This window comes from Eptesicus fuscus, chromosome 4, assembly GCF_027574615.1.
Source record: "Eptesicus fuscus isolate TK198812 chromosome 4, DD_ASM_mEF_20220401, whole genome shotgun sequence".
NCBI lineage: Eukaryota > Metazoa > Chordata > Mammalia > Chiroptera > Vespertilionidae > Eptesicus > Eptesicus fuscus.
In genome coordinates, this window is record NC_072476.1 from 71,248,700 (window position 1) to 71,264,698 (window position 15,999).

At 34.1% G+C, this 15,999-nt stretch overlaps 1 protein-coding gene across 4 annotated transcripts in view; it reads left to right on the top strand.

Annotated features, from left to right (window-relative positions):
* AP3B1 (adaptor related protein complex 3 subunit beta 1) overlaps positions 1–15,999 on the top strand; it is a 186,939-nt gene that overhangs the window by 104,640 nt on the left and 66,300 nt on the right. For all 4 annotated transcript variants that reach the window (XM_054715136.1, XM_028139688.2, XM_008161965.3 and 1 more), the window contains exons 20-21: positions 2,285–2,426; positions 12,014–12,086. In XM_054715136.1, coding sequence (XP_054571111.1) covers positions 2,285–2,426; positions 12,014–12,086 — 215 coding nt within the window. The remainder of the gene's footprint in view (positions 1–2,284; positions 2,427–12,013; positions 12,087–15,999) is intronic.

Consider the following 15,999-nt stretch of genomic DNA (forward strand, 5'->3'; position numbering starts at 1 on the left):
GGTAGACAAGGGAATGGGATCCCAGACTGGAACAGTCTGTTAGCTGATTCTTCCAAAGTAGTGATGGTCCAGAATCCCCAAAGCATCATCATCTTAATATCTAATTGTTATATCCAGAATCAAAGTTGGTAGATTGCTCCATATTTCATTAACTTAATCATGTAATCCTGATACTAAGTCAGTTCAGTGAAATTGTTGAGTCTCAGTTTAGAAGGCAGTGATGCAGGTGGGCTCCCAAAGTGAGACCTATGTTGTGTAAACAAGCAGTCGGGTATTTAATAAGGGTATGCCTCTGAAAACAGAAGGAAAAAGACAAAGGTTAATGACCAAAGCAAATTACAAACCAGTTTCTAAGTCTGTAAGGCTGTCAGTTGAGATTTTTAGATGTAAGTCTCAAAGTTGTTGTTTTTTTCTAGAATGAAAGCAAGCAGTGATAGTCTGATAGATTCTCCTTATCTGCATATCTTATTTGAATATCTCTGGTGATGTAAATTCTGCATGGTTTACACAGCATCAGTCATAATGATTATGAATGAGCTGTTGTGGCTATTTTTCAAGGTTATATCAAGTCCTTTGGCTATAATTTGCAAGTACAAAGCTCAGAAACAAAATTTTTAGTTCTCAATAATTCCAAGTCAAAGGATGGGAGAGAAAGGAAACATTAGTTTGGAGGGTTATAGCCAAATATTTAAGAAAACAAAAAAATTTGTAATTCAGTTCAGTTTACGGGTGACAAAATTTTGAAGACAATTAACTGAATTAGATTCTAATATTCACAACTATGTATTACAGATTCTATTGAAACAGTTTTTCCCCTTAAAATCATCCTCATTTTTACCAAAAAGCCAAATTATGACCAATTTATTTGCATTAAAACCAGCTTCAATTTGGCCTGATTATTTGCATAAACACAAGAAGAATAGTAATTTATCATATAGGCTCTCCTAAATCTTCTTTGCTGGAATCTTATAAGGAATCTCCAGATTGAGCTTTAATTAGCCCTCAGGGTGAAGAACCCAAGCCACACAGTTGCCACCAGGCTTAGCTTGCAATACCTATAGGTTTGGGCGAATTCCTCAAGTTGTTGAGATTCTTTCTTTGCCATCTCCCAGGAAAGCAACCTTTGTTGAGATGCCCCTCCACATGTTCTTATGATACACTATACTTTATTACTTATCATACTTTCTTGTCAATGGCACCTTACTTCTCTGTGTCTTCAGGGACAGCAGACTGTGTAAGGAAGGCACATGGAGATCATCTGTATCTTGCTAACCATTGTTATCCTCAGCACCTAGCAGTGCAAACACACTGTGGGCAATCAAATATTTGTTAAATGAGGGACAGAGTGAATAAATGAATGAATGGCATCCGCACTTAGATTTGATCATTTGGTATTTTAAAAATTTATATTTGGTTATCCTACTTTTTTTTAAAGTAAGACTTAAGTGCATTAGAAGAATTCTCTTTTGAACTGGGTAACATTTTCTCATATAATATGTTTTAGGGTCACATTTAGGAACATAGGTAAATAATTTTCTTGGACAGAAAAATTTATAAAATGCAAGTCTATTTTAGCAAACGTCCATGTATAAATACTTAAACTTATTAATGAACACTTAATAATTTGAGACAGCTTTTTAAAATCAGCCTAAGTATCTTTAAAGTCATTACTGTTAGCACTTAATATATATTCCTGGTTAATCAAACATTCAATTATTAGTTTTTTCAATTTAGGATATAATTTTAGGTTATTTTATCATCTTTTGCATTTGAGATTGTGTGATGTGGTATAATTAGTTTTGAATGGGATCTAATTTATTTGGTTATAACCTATAACCTATATTATTAGTTCACTATATTCTGGGATTTTAAAACCATATTTTTCGTCTATCAATCCATTTATTTAAATGTATTTTTATTGATTTTAGAGAGGAAGGGAGTGAGATAGAAGCATCAACGATGAGAGAATCATTGATCAGCTGCTTCCTACTCGCCCCCTACTGGGGGATCAAGCCTACAACCTGGGCATGTGCCCTGACTGGGGAATCAAACCGTGACCTCCTGGTTCATAGGTCGACACTCACTGAGCCACACCAGCCAGGCCATCATCTTTTTAAATACTAAGAAGAAGTGGTTCCAGTGAAATACTCTTCTCTAGTCAATGTTAGGATTTATAGGCAAACTGGACAAATAGAACATTTGTCATTTGATTTTTTCAAACTACTTAAACTTGTTTATATAAAGGATTTAAAGTTTATATTTCAAAATTTATTCTTACATATAGTGATTCTGAAGATGGGGAGACAGAAAATGAAAAATCTGAAACTTCAGATTCTTCCAGTGGAGAATCTAGTTCAATAGAAGACAGTTCTTCAGAATCTGAATCAAAATCAGAAAGTGAATCTAAATCCAGAAAAGTCACAAAGGTAAGAGGTTACACGTTTGTTGTAATTGAAAATAAATGTTTTCATAGCCTTTTCCCAATTAAGAATAAATATTTGTGAAAATAGTGTTACAGAAAATCAAGAATCTAAGAAAGGAATTTAATATTGTCACTGACAACTAAAACACTATCTTATTCATCCACACCTCTGATTTTATATTATTTTTTTTCTAGGTAATTGCTTCCCTTCTAACTCAACCCTGCAAAGAAGTTAGAAACATTTTTTTAAACCTCATCATTTGCCATTGAAATTAAAGAGCTCAGTAGTTATGAGTATGGCCTTTGTTGTTCTTTGCTAGGTTGTGACAAGGGAGTTTTTGCTAAAGGGGAAGTAAAAGGAAGGCAGAAATAGTATTGAGCAAAGGAATATAAATGTAAATGTGGCCTATGAAATTGAGACTAATAACCTTTTAAAAAATATCAGGTATTTTGGATAATATTTTTAAAGCTTTAATCAGAGGATATACATTCCTTAACTAATAAAAATTCAGTAGCCATGTATTTAAAGCAAAGGTAAGCACCATTTATGTAATAGAATGTTACACTTATTGATATATTTTTAACCTTTAACCTTGTCTGCTTTGCAGCCAAAAAAAAAGTATGAATTGCAAAAATGTAGTTATTAATACAAAATTCAAACCTAATGAATATCTTTCTGATCTTTGGTTATTGCTCCCTTCCTATAAATGGATCATGTTGATGCTAGGCTTCAAATGCAATTTTGTTTTGTTTTTAAACTTTTTTATTATATATATGTGTGTGTGTGTGTGTGTGTGTGTGTGTGTGTGTGTGTGTTTAAATTGATTTTAGAGAGAGGAAGAGAGGGGGATAGAGAGATAGAAACATTGATGAGAGAGAAACATCATCAATCGTCTGCCTTCTGCATGCCCCCTATTGGGGATGGAGTCTGCAATCCGGGCATGTGCCCTGACCGGGAATGGAACCTGACCTCCTGGTTCATGGTCCGATGCTCAACCACTGAATCACACCAACTGGGCTCAAATGAGGTTTTTAAAAAATAAACTGTATTCTATATGTTGAAAATATGGTCAAGTCTTATCTTTTAAATTGAATTCAATTCTTTTTTTTTTTTTTTTGCTGAAAAAGAATTCAATAAAACAATATTTATTATTGATAAAACATCTTTCAGAAATAAAAAATACTTTTTATGTAATAAAAGAATATTTGAAATCAAAAGCAAATATTATACTTAATAGTTTTTCCCCCCATTTATTTGTTCTATACTTACCAGTTTCTCATTGGAGGAGCCAAGGATGAAAATAAATCCATTGAAGTATATAATTGCCCTCCTCTATTCAGAGATTTATTGTTAAAGAATAAGCATGTTTAAAATTGGTTAATATTTGTCTTACCATCTTTCAAATATCCTTGCATATAGCAAAACCTATTTTAAATTTGAATTTATATTCAAAACTTGTCTCTATATTATATACTAAAGGCCTGGTGCACAGATTTGTGCACAGGTGGTCCCTTGGCCTGGCCTGTGCGGATTGGGCCGAAACCCGCTCTCCGACATCCCCCGAGGGGTCCCACATTGTGAGAGGGTGGTTCTCAGGTGATGCACCCTGGAATCAGGCTCCCTCCTCTCTGGTTCCAGGTGCGTCACCGAGAACCGCAGCTGCCAAGTCACCGCAGCTCGGCAGCTCCTGCATTGAGCATCTGCCCTTGGTGGTCAGTGCGCATCATAGCTACTGTTTGGAGCGTCTGCCCCCTGGTGGCCATTGCACATCATAGATACCAGTCAGATGGTTGGACAGTCGCTTAGGCTTTTATATATATAGATATATCTAAGATTTTTTTTCAAAAATTTACATAAAATCTTACTGGTTTATTAACCTGCCCTTGTATAAAACTTATTACATAGTGAGTTTGATATCCTCTCATTTTCTACTTTATTAAATTACAAAAAAAGCTTAAGTTGTTATTTAAAATGAAATAAAGGGACTTTAGAAATTAACAGTAAGTATAACCCAGATTAAGAAGTCAGTGTTTTTAAAAATGACCAAGCAAGAAATCAGTGAATGTCAAGTGGGTGGAATTAAAATGAGTTATTCTTTTTTTTTTTTTCAATTCTTTATCGTTTAATGTATTACAAGTTATGAAGTTTTATAAAAGTTGAAAAATACTGTATAGTATTGGAAGCAGGGGTTTAGGACCCCATTAAAGAGCCACAGGGGTACCGCAGATCAGCAGTTCAATTTGGTTCATGTTTGTTAAAGACTATCAATGATCAGATTACATTTCTTTGTAATTGAAAATATTTTACTGTAGAAAATCATTATAAAATTTTGAAGTATTTCAATGATTCAAGACTCTTGAAAAATTCAGGCTTTATTCATGTTGTTAATAGTTTTAGGTCTATGTGTTTTGCTTATGTAGTTTACTTTCTCTATAATAGAATGCCTTTTCCTGTCTATAATAGACAGACAGGATGGGTTGTTTTAATTTATTAGTTGGAATATTTTCTACCTTGGAACCCCATAACTATTTTTTTCTTTCTACTTTTTTCTGAGTGATTTGGAGTCTACCATGCAATTACAAGTATACCAATTTTCTAATCATTGGCAACTCTGTAATTATAGAAGAGTCCTTCTTGCACCAAGTGTTGTGGCTTCTGCTCTAAATTATGAGTAATAAAGGCAGATGGTGGGTGCTTTACATTAATTTAGTATGACAGTATTTTAGTCCTGAAAATTCATAAGACTTAAATCTGCAGCCAAACTAGATCCTATACTTTTACTCTTTTTCTTTCATTTGTTTTATTTGGACAATGTGCTTTGGGAATACTGAGCATGAAAATGAGAACTTGAGGTACCTTGAATATGGTGGTCCTATGGGATAGGCATAGTCTTGTACTTGTTGGGCGATAATATCTTTAACCTTCGGTTTCCTCATCTATAAAGTAGAAATGCTAATAACTACTTTACTTCTTTCAGGTGCTGTTATAAAAAATCTAATGTGGAAAATCATTGTAAAGCACTATATAAATATAAAACATCAGTGTTAACTATTTTTTAAAATCTTCCCCTGAGGATTTTTTCCATTGCTTTTAGATAGAGACAGGGGAGAGAAGAGGGAGGAAGAGAGAGAGAAAAAAAGATATATATTTAGAGAGATCGATATGAGAGAGACACATCGATTGTTTGATTCCCACATGCACCCCGACTGGGGCCAGATAATGAACCTGTAACCCAGTTATGTTCCCTTGACCAATAATCAAACCTGCAACCCTTCAATGTGTGGGTTGATGCTCTAACCACTTGGAAACACTAGCCAGAGCAGTATTAACATTTTTTTACTTGAACATTAATTCCATGAGAGAGCAACAATATTAGCATTATAGAACACCAATGCTAAAAGGAACCAACATTTTTTAATAACTCTTATGTCTTCTGTATGTTTTTTTCCTCTTTTTATACCATTCAAGTTATAAGTCAACATTCAGGGTGACCCCTGACTTGCAGCCTGTGATCTCATCCACTTCCTGCAGAATACTGAGCTGCCATATGCTGTGAGTGTCTCCTACCACTCTGCTCTCTAACACACAATCTATTTACCTTTATTTTTCTTTGAATACTGGTAGCTCTGAGTAAGTGACCCTATCCACCGAACCAAGAATAAGTCCTACTTCCTTTTGGCCTTGTTTTGTTAAGAATCATCAGCTTCCTTTGCACCTTTACTCTTTTTCTTCCATAATGCTTCCTCCGCTAACCAAAGCACTCAAGTTTTCCCCAGCGTTTAAAGAGAGAGAGGGGGGAGGGAGTTGAAGAGAGTCAGAGACAGTGAGAGTGTGTGACAATGAGAGTTTAGAAAAATAATCTAGATAATCTCCATCTATTGCCTCTTAATTATTTCTTAGTCCCTTTGAAATTGGTTTTGACTTTTATCACTTCTTACAGATATTGCTCTGAAAAGTCAACCGTGATCTTCCCCCAACCCAGTGGCCTTCTCTCAGATCCTTCTCGGAACTTTTATGACTCTTCCTCTACTGCTTGAAACTCTGCATCCTTTTTCTTCTGACTTCTTTGACCTTTCAGTCTTTTGATTGCTTCACTTTTACCACCTTCTGACACCCAAGTGTCAACATTGCCCCCAAATTAGTGCTTAGTATATATTATTTTTCAAAAATATTATGATACATCATCTGTATATATGATAGCATTGTATACTTGAGACCTGTAAAGTATTAAAATTAATCTTTTTAACCAGTGTCACTCCAATAAATTAAATTTAAAAATACATTAATAAATAAAAGTTAATGTGAATTATTTTGTTTTGTCTTTTTTTTTTCGCTACAAGTTTTCCTATTGTGAGACTTATTCACTCCTATAGTTTTAACTAAAACTTATATGACATCTTCCATAATAACATTTATAGATCCCTACAACAGCTATAACATTTTTTCCCCCAAATTCAAGCCAATTTCTTAGATCTGTCAAGAGCCACTGATTTCCCAAACCTATCGATATAGCCAGAAGGACACATGCTCTGCCATTTGTACCAGACTTTTTTCTCCCAGATCGGTAGCCCCAGAATTGTCTTTGATTCCCCCCTCATCCTGCATGTTCATATAGTTGCCAAGTCTTAGAGGTTCTCTGTGTTATTTCTCATACCTGTTTCTTCTTTTTCTACCACGACCATTCTAGATCAGCTCTTTATTACCTCACTCATAGACCATTGCCATTGGTCATTCGCAGAGCTTCCCCAATCCCAGTCCTTCTGTGTAGCTGCCAGGTTAATGCTCACATTACCTATAATGATGCTCCATTATCATTCAAGTTCAGTAAATCCTCAGGCTAACATGTCCAAACCGTCCTTTCTAGACTTAAACCTCTTTGTGTTCCCTGTGTTCTGATCCCAATATACTATTTTTTGTTCTCTTATTGTGCTGTATACTTTTCCATTTCTATGTCTTTGTTCTTCCTCTTACACTTCTCTTATTACAGGAAATACAAGCTGAGGAGAAAGTGGCCCCTTATCAAAGGGTGGTCCCTCCACTTGTAGTTGAGAAAGACTTCATGAGATAAAAACCATTACTGATGAGAGGGTATTACTCATGTGAATGGTGTAGGGACAGTCAAATGGTAAGAATCTGTTGAATTATGTTGCTGAAGTGTTTGTCATTTGACACTATGCCCCAGCAGATTCATAGGATGCAAAACTATAGTCGTACATTCTGGTGTTATGTTTGTAAGATTGTATTTTTTATATTTTATTTTATTTTTTTCAGAGAGAGGAAGGGAAATGGAGAGATAGAAACATCAATGATCAGCTGCCTCCCGAACACCCCCTACTGGGGATCAAGCTCATAACCCAGGCATGTGCTCTGACCTGGAATTGAACTGTGACCTCCTAGTTCATGGGTCGACACTAAACTACTAAGCCACACTGGCCAGGCTCTTTGCATTATTGATTGAGAGATGTCCTTAATTGAGATCAGATATTGTCAGTAATGACCAAAGAAAGTTATCTTGTTTTTCAGTTACAATTATTTTGATGGGCAAGCACATTTTTATTTTTAAGTGTTTGTTTCCAGAATATCTATAATAGAGAAATATTTTACTTTGAGTCTAGTCTTTTTTATGAAATAATTCTTTTGCCCCAAATAATTGGGTTTAAAAAGATTTTGGCATTTGATCTGAGATAGATTATGGATAAGAATGGAAAGAACTGTTTTCTACCCTATTTGAGATGTAGAAAACAAGTTTTACTTGTGTTTTCACAAGTATTTATGTATGTTGCAATTATATAACTTAAGTGAATATCATAGAATATTGGTTTTTACTCTTGAAATTCAAAGCTTTGCCTCTTTCAATTTATGTCTTTCCCAGTTTAGTTGATGACGTTTTAAGTTCTCCAGAATAGAAATATTATTTGACTTCAATTGAAATCTTTAAATAATAGTAAAGGCCCTTAAGCAAGCTTTCTTATTGAAGTAGAAATAATTTAATAGGGTAGATTTGTTTAACAGTTTAGACTAGTTTTTAACCTATAAAGAAGTCTTAATTTACTGGTAATGTACCTTTTTTGTATTAAAGCACAGTGTAAGTGTGAGCCTCAGATTTTTAAAGTCAAAATTATTAGATGATTTGAAGGCAAGAGAGTCTAAATGGTACTTGATTGGTAATTCTAATTGAAAATATTTCATGCAAATATCTTGCTGTGTGAGGCTAAAAATTAGCCTTGAATTTTTGTTGATTACACAGCATGGTATGGGTTTAACAGACTTTACATACTTAACCTGTTCTGTGGTTTAAATTTCAAACCTCTTTGCAATAGTTTCCTCTTAGGAAGCATATTTGGTGCTTGTCGTGTAAGATCTTTTTTTCCCTACTTGCTTTTTTTAAAAAAATCAGCATGCATAATGCATAAAAAATCTTTACAGATATATTTACAGATATAATACAAACATAACTTTGTATTATTTGGAGCTTAATAAGAATTTCCAGGATCTTTTATTTATTATTTGAAATGACATATATTAAATAGAAATTAGTGTCTTAACCCTGTAACTTTGTATTTCATTTTGAGAATGTTGATGTGTTGAGGTGTATAATCGAATACCATAGAAACAAAATGGGGATTTGAGGGTGATGAATTGATAGCTAGGTTTTTTTGTAGTGAGATTTTAAGATCAGTTACTGTTGTCCTTATAAAAGACTAATACAGTCACTCAGCTGTTAAAAACCTAATTCTCTATTTAAAAAAATATATACAAAAACAAATTATCTGTGTTTCTGCCTGATATCTTCTCAAGTACTAACACAATGGAAACAGTGGGTGATCTGTCAATGTGTTTGGTTTGTCAATGATGGTTTTGTATAAATATTGGGAGGGTAAGGAATAAAATTCACACAGTAAAATATGATTTCATCTGCCTTTTCTCTGCAGCTCCATGGCTCATGCTGCGGTGTGAAATTCTCATTTTACACACTTTGCAGGCGGAGCACATGAATTATGCATTGAGCAAGAAAAATCTCCTGCCTCAAGTCCTATATGCATTTACCCAGGTTCTGTCTCTATTACCAAGATGAATTGCAAATGGAGAAATGTTTGATGGAATAGGGCTCTTAACTTCTTTGTTTAGAATTCAGATTTTTATTTTTATAGTAGATCCTTTAAGTATGAAAATGTTTTGAACTTACTATGGATTTTTTAAAATGAAAAATGAAATATAACATAAGAGAGTAATGCCAAGCACATCGTGAAGCTTTTTATAGCCTTGATTCAAAATGCAAGGCTTTTTCAATTTAGTAGAAATGACCATTATCTATTGCTAATGTTGTATTTCAGTCATTGGTTATTTGCTGTTCTCAGAAAGTCAATGAAACTCTGTCCTTTTGAGAGCCATTTTTTCTTTATGTTTTAGGTTTTAAACCAATTTCACATGCAGCTCTGTCCTGTGTTGTATGTGACCTGATATGTATTTAATAGATATTGTTACAAACTCTTAGCTGTGAAGTAGAAAATAAGGTATAGACTTGCCTACAGCTTTAACTTTATCTCAATTTGAAAGGTTTCTAATTTTTCAGGTAGGGAGGTTACAGTTCCATAAAGGTAGTCATGCACCATTGTAGCTTATAGGAAGCTACACCCATTGTGCTCAGCATAGCATGTTGATAAGTCACATGGTAATAAGCTCTTTTTGTTATATGTTCTTTCTTCACAAGGAAGATATTGTAGTTGAGATGGCATTTGCTTTCTGAGCCTGTTTTTGTTACTTACAGCTTTTACATTTCAGCTTCAAAACTAACATTTCTTCTTTTTTTTCCCCCTAGCCCTAGAAATTGTTATTCATTTGAGGTGTGGAGAGAGGGGTAAATGCTGTTTATAATAAATAATGAAAATTAAAACCCATCTAGTTGATTTGGAGTTTTCAATGGCAGAAATAATTAATTTGAGAAAAAAAATTAATGCTGATGTTTTTATTTAGTGTTTTAATGTGTATTATTGTGTGAGCCTTGAAAATATTTTTTTCTGAGTATTGGCAGTAGGAGGAAAACAAACAGAACTTAAAATCTTTTAAAAATGTTACCTAACATGAAATTTGGTGTATTGCTCTTGTTCATGCAGGCATGGTGTAGTAATAGCTTGCTAATTTTTTGTGGTTAGAAAAAAATACTTCAAACATATTTGTAATAATTTACATATACAATAAGCTATAAACTCCTTTGATAAATTGTAAGTTATCTGAAGCAGGGACTATGTCTGTTTTGGGTGTGTTACTTCCATTGCTTAGCACAGAATCTGATACATATTAAAAATTCTGTATCTATTAACGAATGAATGAATGAACAAACAAAAACATTTTAGCAAAAACTTAAGTTTTGGCCTTTTATTTGAGAAGATTTAATGCAAAAAGAAGGTAAACATTATAAAGATAAGTGATGACCTTGATTCAAATATATCTATTTAACACCCTAATCTTTGTTTGTCTTTAATTGTTGATGATGCTACTCCATACTGCACTTGTTTTTTTTTTTAAAGATTACACATTTTTTTCTGAATCTCTAAGCAAACTATGTATACCTCAGGCTTAGAGACACTTTTCTAGTCCATGGTTATCCAAGTTTCAAAAATATAGTAGACTGAATAAGCAAATCTGAGGTAGAGGAAGCCCTAATTGTGTGCAGGTATGTTTTGAAATACTCTCCCCAAAGGAAAACAGTAAAGAAATTAAGTGAATTCTTTTCATCCTAAAGAGCAGGAACCTGAAAATATCCGGCCAGGCCCATTTATAGATTTTAATGAATACCTTTGGCAGAAGAAGTCTAACACAGCCAACCCAATGTTGAAATATTAACCCTTTGCACTCGCTTGCTTTTTTCTCGATTCCTTCATTCTAATGCTAACCGTGTCGAGTCACACTCGACATCCGAGTGCAAAAGGTTAAGTACCTGGTACAATGTATGTCACAAACTATATCTCAGCAAGGCTAATCTATCACATGCCATTGACCATCTCATATATTGTTTGAGTGTTTTTTTCTTAAATCAACTTATTTAAAAATTATTTTCAAGAATATTTGTACTCTTTCTAACAAAGAGCCACATTACTTTTTTTTTTTTTTTTGTAGAGAGAGGAAGAAAGAGAGAGAAACATTGACTTGTTGTTATACTTATTTATGGATTTGTTGGTTTCTCCTTGTATGTGCTTTTACTGGGGATCAAACCCTCAACCTTGGCATACTGGAGCAACACTAACCAACTGAGCTACCTGGCCAGGGCCACATTACATTTTTTATGTTAGCAAAATGTTGTCAGATTATAAAATAATTATTTCCCTTTAAGTTTTCTTTTGAAGGTTCTTTATAATCTTTAAACACCAAATATTTAAAAATAATTAACAGTTTGCATGGTGGATAAGAAATACTATATGCTAACTGAAATAAAAATTTTGATTCAAAACAACCATTTTGTGTACCCACATAGAAGTTTATTTTTCTTATAAGATTATGCAGAGGAAAATGTTTGCTTTAAAACATAAAGGACTACCTCTTAGGTTTTTTAAATAGAACATGCAATAAGTTATATATTTCTTATTTTATAGGAGAAAGAAACAAAAATAAAGCAAGATAGAAATCTTGTTACCAAAGATGTTTCACTTCTTGATCTAGATGATTGTAAGTATTAAAATTAAAATTTTTTCTTCTGTATTTAGTGACATGTTTTATTTTTGGAGTACCTTTCATTTATATGTCTCAAAGTATATTAACATCTATTATAAAAAATTATAGATGAATATAGCAAGAAAATTTTAGAAATTGGTTTTATTAGTATCTTTAATCTATTCAGTATCTTTATTAGTATCTTTTAATCTAATCTATGTATTACTTGAATAAATATAATTGTTCAGACAAAAGTGCACAAATTCATTTTAAGGTATTTTGCTTTAGTAATTTATACTTGTTTTAGTAAATAACCCTATCTAATAAAGAGGGAATATGCTAATTGACCCTCACCCATCACAGCCAATAAGGAGGGAATATGCTAATTGACTGCCCCACCCTCAAAGATGGTGGTGCCCACAGACTATAAGGAGGGAATATGCTAATTGACTGCCACGCCCTCAAAGATGGTGGCGCCCAGTCCCCCCAGCCCCCCAGCCGCCCAGGGCCAGCCCAAGGTGCAGGCGAGCCTTGGATGGCGGCTGCCCAGCTACCCAGGGCTGCCCGAGGCTCAGGTAACCAGGGCCCGCTGAGGCTTGCGCTGCCGGCAGTGGCAGCAGCAGAGGTGTGATGGGGCGTCACCTTCCCCTGATCACTGGGTTGCCTCCTGCTCCTGAGGGCTCCCGGACTCTGAGAGGGGGCAGGCTGGGCTGAGGGACCCCCCCTCCAGTGCATGAATTTTCATGCACCGGGCCTCTAGTTATCTGTATTTTACAACTTCCTACATTGTTAAATGTTGACTATGGGGATTGAGATATCTAACTTAAGGAGGTAGGGAATAAGGAAAGTAATTTCAAATATAAAGTACACCACCATCTTCTACTTGCCACACTTTTGATGGAAACAGAATTAGGTACAAAAAGCTTTTAGAGGCCAGAATGGCTATATCTAACAGTATTTTAACTGCAAAAGATCTTTGTCTCAGCACACCCACTTCTAAGAACTTAGAATCATACAAATATACTAACCCAGGTGTGCAAAGATGTATACTCATCTTCTGCATTGTGAGAAAGAGATAATGGAATTGACTTTGTTGGTAGGTACGTTTTGCACTACAAGAGTAACAAGTAAGACTTAATGAATATTAAACTACTATCATTTTTCAATATAGTTTTCCCATGCTAGAGGTGAGTTATGTTTGTAGGTTGTTTCATTCTTATAAACAGAACATAAAGCTGTTGTATTTATATTATTTACCTGGACTGTTTCATGACAAATTCCTTAATATAGGGAAATCAAAATATATGATACAGAGACATACTTAATATAGAGAAATTAAAATAAAATTGGAGCCAAATTTGGATAATTTTTCACCTATTGGCAAAGATTTTAAAGCAACATCCATTATTGCAAAGATTTAGAGAAACCGGCATTCTACATATGTTTTTGATAGGCATATATATAGGTGTAGCTTTTGGAGTCATTTTAACAATATCTCTTAAAATTTAAATTGTATACACCTAACAATTTTGACCTGGCAATTCTTTTCTAGGAATTTATCTTACAGATGTAGTCAGGGATCCAGATACCTGAACAGGTAACAACTTATATAAGAGATCTAATAGAGTTGCAAAGTGTAGTAACAAAATGAGGAGGAAAACAAAAAGCTACAAAGGCTTGTGGCAGAAGTATGATCTGTACTTACAAATACAGACAAGTGGAGTGTTATGGGAGAAAAGCATTGTTGATAATGGCTCTTAAAATATTGACTTCATTATATGCTACTTATTAGCCTGCATATATTAGTTCTCCATTGTCCATGGCAAGCAGTTTGTTGATCAAAAATTAAGAAGTTATTCTCCCTTTGCATGAGTTCTTAGCTGTGAGAATTTGATTAGTTTTGAAAGGGGGGCAGAGCCCTAGCTGGTTTGGCTCAGTGGATAGAGCATTGGCCTGCAGACTGAAGGGTCACGGGTTGGATTCCAGTCAAGGGCACATGCCCAGGTTTCGGGCTCGATCCCCAGTGGGTATTGTGCAGGAGGCAGCCAATCAATGATTCTCTCTCATTGATGTTTCTGTCTCTCCTTCTCCCTTCCTCTCTGAAATAAAAATAAATGAAAAGAATTTGAAAGGGGGCAGACACATTTCTTGTTTCATATAAGAGGCACATCATAATCCACAGAGGTTATTTGTTTGGTACACACTGCATATCAGGAAAATTACAAGTACTGAATTTATCTGTGTCTTCAGAAAACATTTATTAAATAAATACGTGCTATGATCTAAGTAATCTGCTCCATGCTGGAGTTTCTAAATGGATACAACATTGTCCCTACCCAAGGAACTCTCAGAATGTCATAGGGGAAGCACATAAAGTGGCCGTTAGATTGACGCATTATAAATGAAATGAGATAGAGATATGCCCAGAATGCTGTTGGGTATTGGGGTACTTAACCCACCTAGCAGTTTCCAGATGTAACATAACGCTTGAGCTGAGTGTAAGAATTAGTAAGCAGTTGGAGGTAGAAAGTAAGGGAAGTAACTGCAAGGAAGAGTGAGAGCTCTCTGCTGCCTGAAGTAATCATTGTTTCCCTCTAAGGAAGTGTACTTAGCAACCCTAGCAGTGGACTGGCTACTAAAAACAGTTCTGTGGTTTGAATAAGTAACTTGACATTTCCTTACTGTATCTGTTGGAAATCAGAGCCCTTTAATCAATTGAGTTAATTTGTGTCTCATTTTATTCATTTGTAAAGTGAAAAATAAATGGCTGATAATTTCTAAGTTCTTTTAGGTTATGAAATTACATGACTATTTCATGAGGTCAGTTGATAATACATTAGAAAATATTTATGCTGAGGTAATGTATGGCCTTATGATAGATTAGGCTTAGAAGTAGCAATATGCTTTCTCTTTTCCAGTCATATTTTATGTTTATGGAAATTAAAATATTTTTTAGTACCCCATACCATGTCATCTCAATAGGATGATCATAAAGCAGCATATTCCGGTGCTCTTTTATAGGAAACATAAACCTATGTAATTACACTATTACTACAACTAACTAATTGTGAAGTCTTTTAAAAATTTATATCACCCGACAGCAATCATGCTTCAGATATGCCTTACAATATGTGATATCATATTGTTGAGTAAATTACAGTATAGGCAGTGGAGTGGCTAAGAGGACAATAGGGCTAGCCTGAGTTCAAATCTATTACTTACTAGGTATGTAACTTAGGGCATGTTATTTAATCTCTTGTGCTTTAGTTGCTTTATCTATAAAATTGGGACAATAGCAATACTTTTTTAGAAGCATTAGTAGGATTAAATGAGTTGATAAATGTAAAAGCACTTAAAGCTGTGCTTGGCACGTGATAATCATATGTAAGGGTGAGCTATGATGGACGGAGATGATGCCAACAAAGATGCCAACCAGTTAAATGACTTCACATTAAATTATTATATGTGAAAGTTTTACTTCTTAAAGTTTAAAGCAAAACTTTGATCAGAAAAATAATTATATAGTTATTTTATTAAATATACTTTAATAAAGAAAAAACAACTTTTTATAGAGGTTTGTTCCCCCTCCGAACTTATGGAACTGGCAAAAGCCCTGTATGCTACCAAAAATATTTTAATTTCTTATTTAAAAAAAAGAAAGAAAAATAAAAAATGGGTTTTAATCCAAATACCTGGGTTTACATTCTGACAGTCAGTTCAAGTTCTTTTCAAATCCCTCTTCTCCCAGATTGAATCATACTGACATACTGTTTTATTACTTGCTTCTTTCTCTGTTTATCATACACATTCCTTTCCTTGCCATAAATATTCTTTAACAACCTTATTTTTAATGACTGCATGGTTATTCTTTATATTGTTGTAATAAATTCTCTTTAACAGGTTTACTATTGTTATACATTTATCGTGT